The sequence below is a fragment of the Seriola lalandi genome, unplaced genomic scaffold, assembly GCF_002814215.2.
Source record: "Seriola lalandi dorsalis isolate HSWRI2012SDOR001 ecotype SW California unplaced genomic scaffold, Sedor1 jcf7180002054795, whole genome shotgun sequence".
Taxonomy (NCBI): domain Eukaryota; kingdom Metazoa; phylum Chordata; class Actinopteri; order Carangiformes; family Carangidae; genus Seriola; species Seriola lalandi.
Window position 1 is genome coordinate 4,000,976 of NW_019525348.1, and position 12,564 is coordinate 4,013,539.

The 12,564-nt window shown below is 40.1% G+C and overlaps 1 protein-coding gene across 1 annotated transcript in view; it reads right to left on the minus strand.

The window, feature by feature from the left end:
- The window catches only part of gabrzb (gamma-aminobutyric acid type A receptor subunit zeta, b), a 46,297-nt gene extending 36,091 nt beyond the window's left edge, over positions 1 to 10,206 (minus strand). The window contains exons 1-2 of the mRNA XM_023425773.2: positions 9,919 to 10,206; positions 503 to 592 (exon numbers count right to left, since the gene is read on the minus strand). Of these exons, the coding sequence (XP_023281541.1) occupies positions 503 to 555 (53 nt within the window). The 5' untranslated portion in view covers positions 556 to 592; positions 9,919 to 10,206. The remainder of the gene's footprint in view (positions 1 to 502; positions 593 to 9,918) is intronic.
- Between the last annotated feature and the right edge of the window lie 2,358 nt (positions 10,207 to 12,564).

Sequence of the window (12,564 nt, forward strand, 5' to 3'; positions counted from 1 at the left end):
TGCACTAAACAGAGAATATCTTATAGCAGGATTCAGTGGGACCCAGAGGGTTTGCCTTATCTAATATGTGCAAAGTGCATTCTGTGCTTTGAAAATAAACTGTAAGAAGAGGAGAGGCTTCTCTTCACGGTAACAGACAAATATGCACCAAAACATCCCATCATTCTCTCCGTATGACCTCTGCAGGGATTATAACACCAATTGTATGCAATGACTGATGCATGTGGTGCTGGATCCTGCCTCATTGCTTCTGCTCAGCAGTGTCATGAACGTGGCGATGGAATTTCAATGCTTCTTGTCTGATGCATGGGGAGTTGTTATTAAGTATTGATGGTTCACAAGAAAATGATACAACTGAGTACCTCTCTCTATCCTCATACAATGCTCTGGTGTTGTTACAAATTAGAATCTGACACGACTTGATTATGCTTCTTGCCCGTTAAGATAGCTGTGTGGCTACAGATCCCAGCGGTTGTATTTCTGCTTCTGTGAGCGGTCTTACCTGCAAATGAGGAGAATGGTGAACGCGGTCCCTCCAGATACGGAGAAAGCCATGGCTGCTGAAGGAGTGGAGACACCAGGTGGAGTTTATCTGCAAAAAGAGCACATAGAAAACATGCAATTTAGATGTGAATTTAGATAGCTATAGATAAAAAGGATTTTTCTCCCTTTGAAAGCAATATTGTTCAGTGCATCCTAACAAAGATGCAACACTGTGCTTTTACTGGACCAGTGACTTCTAAATCTTCTTTTCTCCGCTGGCAGGCATCACAGGTGGTCTGTGACCCCTTTCCTATTTTTAATCTTTACAGTCTACAATTCCAAAAATATTTTTCTACTGAAATGATATCTATCACCAAGGTAACAATGGTTTCTCTGTGCCACTTGGTTATCTCTCACAGATTCTTTCACAGACACGGAAACATGGGACAATCCGGGCGTATTTCTAAATCACACTGCGGCCATTTACAGTACTGACATACCCAAGAGACATTCTATTGACCTCTTGTTAATGACTTCACCCCTACTCTAAGTCTGGTACAGAGTTCCAGATTTGGGTGAAAAGTAATAAAGCATATTGCAGATTCTTTCAGAGAGACCTCTTGTTCCTGCTCCCTCCCTCGCTGCCTCTCTTAAGATAAAAGCAGGCTGAATACCTTAAGAGACCAGAATGACTTAAACAAGGAGACCTGAGTGCCGTGGATGGCAAGCTGGGCTAAGGAAATATTTAATGTCAAGTTGAAAGCAAACTTCTCTGGCTGTGGTGTTAAAAAGTAGCTTTACAGTGATGTAAGGTTTGCAGTAAGACATGTTTGGTGGTGATGTTACCTTTATAGCTACAGGTCTGGTTACATAACACTAAGTGCATGGCTCTGCAGCACTTAAGACGAGGCATTATCACTGCTAGGGGTAAATACAACATGGTTACCACAGTAGTCTTTGTTACTGGGGTTACGCAGGCACACAACAATTACATAACTTGCCCACAGGCCCCACTGTATTTTTTCATTTTTTTATGAACATAAAATCCATTTGGTTCATTTTTGTGTATCAGTGGTATCGCCCACGGACATCAAGTGAAAAACTATACTAGTTATCAGTACTAGTTATACTGAAAGTGTCTGCTCCAGGCATCAGCAGATCAGAGTTGCACCACAGACAGTGTTTTATCCTGTGACAAGAGGAGAGTTGACCGACAAGACAGTGGTGGAGGATTTGGTGTGAAAGTGAAAAGCAAAGCATCTATGTGGCGATATCTCAGATTTAAACCCAATGCCTAAAGGGAACCTGATAACATTAATGAGGGTGGCAGCATCTGGAGGTAACACTTCTAATGTGCAGCTATTGAGCTGACATGTCTTTTCTTGAAAAACATCCAGTATAATTGGTTACACACCTTGGCATCACGACTGTACAGCTGACAATGGAATTTACCACCACACCAATAATGACTTTATGTGCTGTACTCATGGTAGTCTACGTAAATGACATGTATAACATAACGCATATATATTACAGTAACAAAATACAGTTAAAACTTAGATTATTTTCAATGTTACAGGCTACAAGTTTGGTAGCCAAGTGGGCACGCATCAAGCAGAGCACATTGCACAGAGCTACAATCAGGACTCGTCTACATACTTGACCTATGACCAACTTTGGTCATAAATGGAGAAAGCATTGCAAAGATACAGTATGGCCTACACACTGTTGCTGTTTTTGCTGCCAGTTTCGTCACAGGCGAACGGACTGCAGTGAATGATGACATGTCTGATCCTGACAGAACTGCAGGGATGTTTGATGTTTTCATTCACTACTGAAGTCATGCTCATTCAGCTGTCCTGCATTATGAGTCATGAGCAAAATGTAGAAAAAGAATATAAGTGCAGACAGAAAGAAATAAGAGAATGAAATCTACAACATACTGCAACCACAGAATATATTAAAAGAGCAGGATTTCACATACGACTAACACCCAGGTTTAAAAGACTCAGTGATCAAACAACAGGTAACACAATTAATTTTAGCATGACAGCTATTTTTCCCTTGTGAGAGCTCACATCTAAAAACTAGCCTAACAGACTGTGTGTGCTATTCCAGCAAAGTCAGTAAATGAGAAATACAGGAAATCACCCTCATGTAGAATAATTACAACTCCTTTTTAAAATTTAGAATATTATATATATATATAATTCTAATACACATTTTTTTTTCAGTACTGTGCAGTAGAAAGAAAAAAACATCAGTTATCATATTCTACTGCACACACCTCCTCGCTGATCTGTCATTCACAGCAGACTGAGCAAATGTACTCCATTTGTACCCAAAAATGCACCACTTGAGAGTGATTTAAGCTCCATAAGGAATGTAAAAAATAGCAGGGTTACTTTAGGACTGATGCACTGGTTTATGCTCTGCCCAAACAGTATAAACTGGGCTGCAAATTAGTTAGTGGAAAAGTTATTTTGGTGTTTTTTTACTAAAAATACAAAGCTTATTGCTAACCTTTATGCATCACATGGATGGCTACACAGAACCATCTGGGAAGGTCTTTGTTGGAAACTGTTTGGGAAGGAGCAGGTGCTTTCAAAAAATACATAGCAGGTGATCGGATGAACTATCTGTCTATTACATCTGTCTATATAGGAGAGCGCTGAAGAGGAAACACAACAAACCACAGTCTGAGGAGCTTTGAAAGCTATTTAGCTTCGCTAGTGAAATCTAGTTAGCGTGTCAGCAAATTTTTCTCTTATGAATACCAGAACAGTCACTTGTCTGTAGCTGCCAATGGTTCCTCCCTCATAGGGCGCCGATGGTCCGAACCTTGGACCCTGGCAAGATGGATTCTCACTTATGAGAAATCCAGCTGCTTTGGTTTTCTTAATACCAAATACATTAAGATATTTCCCTGCTCCTTCAAATACAAATTAGAAACTACTATTTGCATGTTAAATACTTTAAGTACATGCATTAGAAATTCTATTCATCCTTTTCATCACTACACTAAATGATAATCTGTATATGCAATTGAACTGTATTCAAAGAACTGAGTCAGTACATTACAGCACACTGTAATCGGTGGTATGTTTAAAAACCTGTGTGCCATCATAAAGAAATATTGAACGTAAGATTATTTGTCTCATTGTGTGTAGTGTATGCCCTAGTTACTCAGGGAGCAGATGTGATGGTCGGACAGTAAATGAGAATTCTAGGCTACATAATTTATTTTTTGTCTATCATGTAATTGGATTCATCTGTCACTGTCTGTGGAAAACCTTTTGATCTTTTGTCAAAAGTAAATTAATTACACAACTTTCAGACGAGCCTTTGTGGCCTTATTGCTCCTATACAGTACACAGCCTCTAACCAAAACACACTTCTAAAGCGTCCATAAAAAGAACTGACTGTTGACTATCACTATTTTAATTCAAGTCTTCAAAGTACCAAATTTGCTTATTTGTTATTTTAGGAGATGAGACCATGATTTTTCCCCGGGTTAGGCAGAGCTCATGCACCGATATCTCCACTCTTCAGCCCATGTTTGTTTGTTAAATCTGTCCTGGCATGCGCCCAAGCTCAGTGACCATCCTGATGAAGGACGCTCCAATGTGGGAGGATGGATAATAGTCTTCGAAAGTGAAGCCTGTCTTTCAGCTATGACTCTAACTACTGACAATTTGATTTTAAGCTGACTTGAAAAGGGCAGCAGCAAATATAAAAAGATATTTCAGGCAGAACTGAGTCACTTCATCTAATTCTCTGGACTTTCTCTCCTTTGTTGCTCTTCAAGGTACTTATCCCAGGCATCATGGATGAGTCACATCAATAGCATATCAACCTTTGTGGCCCCCAAAATGCAAGTCCACACCGAAATTCACTTATTCCCATTTTTTTCCTTCATACTTCATTACTTACTGAACGGCAATGTTTTGGTTGTCGTTGTAACCTGCATTTCATAAACCCACGTTATACAACAGGAGAGTGTTCCCTGCATTAAGAAATTGACTTTAACAGGTGAGCACCAAAGCTGCTACAGCAGGGGAAGAACATCATCACCTGGGTAGCTAACCGTCACTGTCACATTAACAACAAAACATGTTAACACTGTATTTCTATGCATTCCACATATTAAGATAAAGCATCATTTAACAACCTAGCTACAATGTTATACTCGTATTTAAAGTGCTTCTTAGCTAGTCAGCTAGCTAGCTAACAATGCTAAAAAAAAAAGAAAAGAATGTGAATAAAAACACAATAGACCAACACACAAACCATGGCTGTGTCCAAAACGTCTTCCTTGCTCACATATATTCTCCTACTGTATCTGCATAACAAACAGTCAATAGTTTAGTCTTCAGCCAGTAGTAGTAGTAGTGTTCCATAGCAATAACAGGCCTTGTTGACAGCAGATATTTTGCCATGTCATTGCTGGAAAAGCACAGGTGCAACTAATAACATTAATTATGGCTATAGTTCATTACAGCAGGGCTCTGCTGTGCATGCTGGCTCACGACTTAGCTTACAGAGACATCATTAGTCTCATTATGTACACCTGTGCTTGTTTTGCTGTCACAAGTCAAAGGTTTTCTGTGAAAATGCCTATTTCCACATCTATGAAAGATAAATGGTAGGACACTACTTTTCATACAATATATATGTACACAGTAGTACATATGTTTGTTATATATACATTTTACATTGCACAAGGTACAAACAGAAAGTGATGCTGGACTCAGTCCATGGCTACATGTTTTCATTGCTCTTTTTTTTTGTCACTTTACGTCCAGTGTTTCACAATCCACAAATCCATTTTTTCCTTTACAGATACTGAACCCATAACTTAGTGTACCTGCCAGTAATGAATACCAATTTGCTAGCAGTGCTTTCATTTTCCCCAAATTAAACCATTTTTAGGATCATTTATCTGTAAAGAAACATAGATTGCTTTAACAATACCTGAGTCAGCGGCCCGTCATGATAGAATGCAACTGGTAGGAAAACACTGAATTTATTGATGATGTTTCACATGATGGAGGTTTTCTTTTGATTGGTTTCTGCAATGAATTGAGGATTTGTTTGGAGAATTTTTATTCTGTTTGATCTTTTACAGTGATTATAATCTGAATATTAGGCTCCATGTAAGCATACCTTTTGATAGTTATATCCTGCTATGTTCATTATAAGCCGGCTTCATCAGCTTATGGTTTATGTTTTTCAGTGAGGGCAGGATGTTCTGTTTAGGAGAGAACATTATCTTCCTGTCTCATCCATCAGTGTTTTTAGCAGGACCATAAACTAGCAGTTCCCATCAAAAAATCAGCTTGGATCATCAAACAGCTTGAACTCTTCCAGTGTAATTTTTTTCAACAGTTAATGAGTCAGTCACCGGCCTGAAATGGTGTCAGACAAATCATTTTCCACATGTATCTGACCCATCCAGTCCGGTAGTGAAACAAAGGTGAACAAAGAGAGATGATCAAAAACAAAATGGACTTCAAACAGCCCAGGTCTCCTGTCACATTCTCGTAACTCTTGTAACTGATCAGGGTCCTTTTCGAAGTGTCAGTCAGCAGGACTAAGCAGCCACATGACATGCTGCTGTAAAGACAATACATTACAATTAGGTGACAGAAGACAGAAAGAAAAAGAGAATATCTGACGTCAAAAATGGATAATTGTGCTAATAAGGAAGACTACAAGGATGAATACAATCTTTTATCATGAGTGTCAAAACAAAAGTTAACATTTTCCACAATATAAAGGCATTCTTCCTTACATCCAGACCGTCCAAACTTCAGTCCAGCTTCCTTTTTTTTTTTTTTGGATCTTCAAAATTTCTTTGGCAATTCCACAAGTACACTGGAACAAAAATAGCTCTAACAGAATCACTAATGTGAGAGTGATGGAACAGAGTAATGGAGCGTTTCACTCTGTGCTAGAATAGTTTCATCTTTGTTATCAAAGTCTCCCAGTGATGTTGTCAGTGTAGGGTCTTTAAGGTTCTTGCCACAGTCTAACCAACATTTTTATTATGTAAAAGTATCTCAACTTTGTGTATTCCTCAGCTCACCTCCCGACGGACACCCCCTCAATCTCACTTTCTTTCTTGTGCCGTCTCCTTTTCTCTTTCCAACACACCATGATAGTGTCTCATAGAAACATTAAGGACTCTGTGGATTTCATCTAGACGAAAGTCTCTCCTCCCCTGTTTTCATCTGCGGGTTTAGAAGCTTCATTTCAGGCTCTGAGTGACTTCTATTCCTCATCATCCCAGACAGGTCTCTAGGGTCCATCATTCTGTATTATTATTGGGATGAGCTAGCAATGTTGCTGCTCAAACATACAACTGGCAATTACAGCAGTGATCACGACGGTGAGAATGATCAGGAGGAATCAGAAGAGATAGATAGGCCACACTTGTAACATGAATAACAGCTTTTTCTGTGAGACCCACATTACAAAGAACTGTTTAATGAGTATGAAACAACTACAGTAAAACATTTATGTGTAAATAATGGTAACATTAACCTCGGTTTCATGGTGAAATAGGCTGTTAAATGGAGAGGTGCCCAAGCTGACATAGAGAAGGTTTTTACCCAAAATGTGCCACTTTGTGTTTTCAAAGTATGCCATGACAAAGTGCTATAAGCTAGGATTTCTTAATAATAATAAATAAGAGAACCAACAATGACATTATAAAAGCGCATAATTAAGGGATTTGGACATATTGAAGACGTCACAAAACACCACTATAAAAACTCATTAATTGAGAAGGACTCATTCATGCCTCCTGGAAATAAGCTTTTGAGATTAAAAACAAAAAACATCCAAAATGCTTCCATCTTTTTTCTGAGAGAATTGGCATTACTACGTCTTTGGCTGGGCTTAATGACTTCTCTTGCCTATAGAAAACACAGATGAAATGGGGTGTTTCATTTCATTGAAGTGTCTTGCAACAGGAGTAGTTACATCATCCCTTTTGATAGAGCTCCTGTGTTCTGTGATAGGCTCTTTGAGAGAACAGGATGTCTCACCTACTGTATGTATACTATACTACATGAGCACTGTATTATATAGTTTTGCAGATGATAAAATCCTTAATATTGATGGTTGTCCCATTAGTAGGGTAGTTAAAAGACGAGGGTTTTGGCATAGGCTACTACTTTATACAGGCTCCATGTGGCCTTGAAATGGCTTTGAAAAAGCTCAGTTGCGAGCAATTCATGCTCTAACAACTCTGTCTCTTATGTTTCTCGTCCATTTACAAGTCACCATAGATATGTCCCTAAAGATTTCTAGAGGAGAACTGGAGTATGTGCCAAAGATGTTCTTGATGTGGAACAGTTAACAAGGTGTGGCTTAGATTTGAGCAGGTTTGTTTTGCAGATCAGCTTCAGTTGATCGGTGGACAAGTACAGATTAATTTCAAGACATTTTAGTGCATTGGACTCACTTAAAGTCCAGTGAAACTTAATCTACAGTATATGACTGCTTGAGAGCTTCCATGGTCCTTCAGCACAAGACCTCTGAGCCATATTTCTATCACATGTAATCCTTGAAAAGTAAAGCCTGAGGGAAACCAGTTGATCTGAAGATGCATCTGGACACTGTGACAGCTCGAGAAGGGACAATACCAGGAGGACTTGTGCCATCAGATTACATTACTGATGACACATGACACTGTGCTACTGAGTCAAGGCAAAGTCCCATTAGACATAAGCCAGACATGGACTCAAAGTGCTGCCAGGTTGCACCTGTACTGCAAATAAACCTGGCCAGTCTAAATTATAACTCTGCATAAAAACAAAAAACAGTCATAAGATGATAAGGTCTGACATAAGAGATGCGCTCCAGAGTCAAACGGCTGAGACATGGGGCAATGTTCCCATTTAGCTGGACCACAGAAAGCAGTCAATAAGCAGGTAAAAGAAGCAAGAGGGGAGAGCGACAAAATCAATATGGAGAGAGAAAACTGAAAAATGAAGACAATGCTGGCACATGTTCACTAAGGCACAGCCGTGCCAATACTTCAATGTGTTGTTTATGTCTGACATTTTTTTTAATTCATCTATGTTGTCCATGTGAGAGGGAAAAGAAAATACCACGCACTGCTCTGGAGTTTTGGTGATAACAGAGAGCCTTTCCATTATCTCCACACAACTCTCTACTTATGTAAATCTCACTCCTCTCCCTTCCTGTGCCTTCTTGTGACGGCTGAGAGCTATATCTGAAAGACAGCTGGCAGTTTATACCCAACGAGTGAACAAAAATCTGCACAAATTAACTCTGCATTACAATCTGGGCTTATTCTGCTGATTACAGGCATTATCGCTGTGGTAAATATAGTTCGACAAATTAGAGGAGGACTCAGGGAAACTCACCATAAGGCTTCACGGAGCATTAGCGTGATTTTAATTACTGTTTTTATCGCAGTGGAGTCATAGCATTGCTGGGAGCATTTTTTCTGTTGACTTGACAGCTTAACTGTTTTTATCTGATGCGGAGCTGCTGGGTAAATAGTGGCCGAAGTAAGCATCACCATTGATGAGAGGCATCTAATACGCTTGGATATAATGGCTTGGAAATGTCTACAGGCTGTAATAGGTTAACTTTGATAAATTCACCATTTATGTATCCCAGTAACATCCTCCACTGCCTATAAAGACACAGCACCCTGAGGGGTTTCTATTAAATTCATCCCTGACCTTCACCTTCTTGTCACTTTCATAACTGTCATCCTTAAAATCACCCCTGTGCCCAATTAAAGGTTGCAGTTTGCTCTATTAGCTTGACCGCAGTAGGAGCACTTGAATACTCTTCCTATTATAAACTGATCACAGTGTCCAAAAAATGGCCTTAGGGAAAAATCAGTCAACGATTAAACGGCTTGCGTGGTCAAGCAAACACTTGTTAACCTCCTAACCCCTCATTCACATTAAGAAAGAGCATCATCTACGCACCAGCAGCTTCCAGAGCCGGAATTAATTGAAAGCAGCACAATTTAGGAAAGGAGACGCGCACACGCACTGATGCGCGTGGGTATACACACACACACACACACACACACACATACACACACACACACAATCACACACACAAACACACAAAATCACACACAATCCATGCATTTGGCTGGTAGGTAGCGGCGTGATAAGCCTGGAATTGTTGACTACGCAGTAACATTTTTTTTTACAGATTGTCGGACTCTTTACTTTAAAGTTTAAATGCACAGCGGACTTTGGTATGCAGCCTGCAGTAGATGGCACGCTCTAGAGACGCGCTCGTGAGAAAAAAAAAAAAAAGCACGAAAACACAAAACAAACCTCCATTTGAGGCGCAGCAAACAGGAACAGGTTCTACCACAATTTAAAATTTTAAAAATCACCCAGAGCAAATAAGTTTAAACCTGAACTTTACCTGTAACTGCCGATCGCCGCGAGCATGTCATGTATGTCAGCGCATCCTGTAAAATAAGAGTCCGTAAGGCAAGAGTTTTCCCTCAGATCGGTGTGGTCGTAATCGAGACTTCCATCCAGTTTTGTTTTAAGGACAAGCACCTGCTGATCCGCGAGTACAAATGCCTGCACAAACAACTGGTTGTGCTCTGTCAGCGGATTCTCATTAACCGCTATGGGCTGGACGCGCCGCTGCGCAATGACGCACGCCATGGACTCGCAGCTGATTTGGAGTCTCCAAAGCTGCCCAAGATGAATGCCCCAAAATGTCTGTCATGATGGTGTCTGCTGTGTGTTACGCTGCCATTGCACAGTATGGGGGAAAAGACGTTATTTCATGCCACAACTAAAACCATGAAAGTGTTTTTTTTCTTTCTTTTATCACGAGACAAAGATTTGCGTCAAGAGGCATTTAGTGAATATTTGTTGTCAAACCCTCAATAGCGATTCCCATCATTCAAATCAAACAGATCATCTTGGAATAATGTAATAAATACTGACACACAGCAGATGCACTATGTAATCAGTCAATCTGTATTTTGGTTCTTTGAAGAAGTCAAGTGACAATAATCCTGTCAGTGCACGTTTAACGCTTCGCAGCAGCACTTAAAGCTATTGCACTTTCTAACCAGCTTCACAGAAAAACACGTTGCTCCAAAGATTAAGGAAGGGAAGCTCGTACCTACAGGTTGAGATGGAGGATCTTGGCCTCTTCAGGTGCTGATCTCTGATGGACACAGCTCGACCGCCTTCCCCAGGCCTCACCCTCTTTTCCTCTGCGTGGGTGCACCCAGAGCCACTTCCATTCAAAACGCCCTTAAGGGACTGAAGGGGGGTCACTCAGGCAGCAGCTGATCCGATCTTAACTAACATGTGCGCCATAACTGTTGGTTTACTAGCTGTATTGGGGGGGGGGGGAGACCACCATTCAAGTGGGGGGAAGTTAAAGCCCTTCAGCCATTCAGCCAAACCCTGAGCAGAACAATGACTCCCCTTCCACACATGGATGTATTGGATTCCACCTCCAGGGAAGCTGCTCTGTAGCTGACCCTGACCTCTGACCTTAGTGTGGAAGAGGAAAGAAAAAAAAGGTCTTCCCTGTGGGGATCATTAAAGCATTAGCAGGATAGAGCTTTATACCCCACATATTGTATTTTACTGCAAGCCAAAGAGGCAGAGCTTCACTGATTGAGCTCAAGGAAGGAAAATTATATAAATCAGATTAAATACAACTGTCATGAGATTTTTAAAGATATTGATAATCAGTTAAATTCAAAATGTTGGCAAGTTTATGGTTTGACAGTAGAGGAAGATTAGTAGATTTTAGCCACCTCATTCCCACATTTTTGAGTAACAGGATGATCATAGAATTTTTTTTTTTTCATAATTTAACCAAACACCTTTAAAAGAAAATAATGAATTGAAAGGGAAGGAAAAGTAATCTCATTTTACTATAAATAAATAAAGGAAATAACCTATATCTCAGGATATTTAAAAACATTAGAGATGTAGGCAAGAAAACAAGAATAGAATAAAGTAGGGACCCTGTCCTCTTACTAAAGTCAGCTTCCAGTTAACAGAACATAGCCCTTCATTTGTGTTCCTCACTGTGCAAAAATATGTGCCACCTGCCCCTGTCCTTGTCATGTATATCTTCTGAATATCCTTGAGGTTACATCAGGGGACCCTCCTCCTGTAATTCTTTATGCATGTGAGAGTTGGGGACAGGTCAGAACTAGAGGGCCATCCAGATCTAAACCTTCTCCTCCAACGACAAGTCTACTTGTGATGAATCTCCCCCTCATATCTCTCGCTGTCACATTTGAATCCTGCTGGGGTATTTCACCACGTCTACCTGAGCCCTCATTTATCTGCTGCTACTGCTGCTTTCAAGGAACCATTTCACCCAGGGTTATAGGGCCATGTGCATGTTTTATGCATGATTTATGTGTGCTGTGTTCTCTCGAGTTCCATCGCTTAGACCTAGGTCACCAGAGAAGACCAGATTAAAGGTGCACCCTGAAACCAAAGCTTTCATGCATTTGTCCAGTGATCTCTTTAGGGTCTCAAGGGGTCAGTTGTGTGATACATTATTTAGATTCAATGTTAAAAGCTACTTTATATATAGATCTGTTGGAAATATTAATATTTTTCCAAGTGTGGCAGAAAAGAAAGTCTTGGCCAGTGAGAGTGGTTCTACTGTCTCTCTATGATGTCTAATGTCCCGTCCAATCATCATTTAACATTCGACCACACTGCAAGTAGAATTTGCTGGGATATTAGCATGGCATGCATTATGCAGTCTTTATGTTCAAACAATTCATTCATTCATTCATTTGAAGAAATAGGTTTCAATCAGTTGTAAGGTGACCTTGCCCTCCCCATCTGGGTGATGGATTTCATTGCAAAGCCTCATTCATCCACAATTTATTGCACAAGCACAAGAGCGTGGGCTTTGTAGAGCTGGTGCCATGTTGTCAACCATGGAATTTATTGCTTTTGACTTGGAGAGATGAAGACTTTCATTTAGATTGCAACAATATCTGTACCATTAAAGCATAATTATTTCTCATAATTCAGGACCATGGAGAGCGAACATTTACCTATT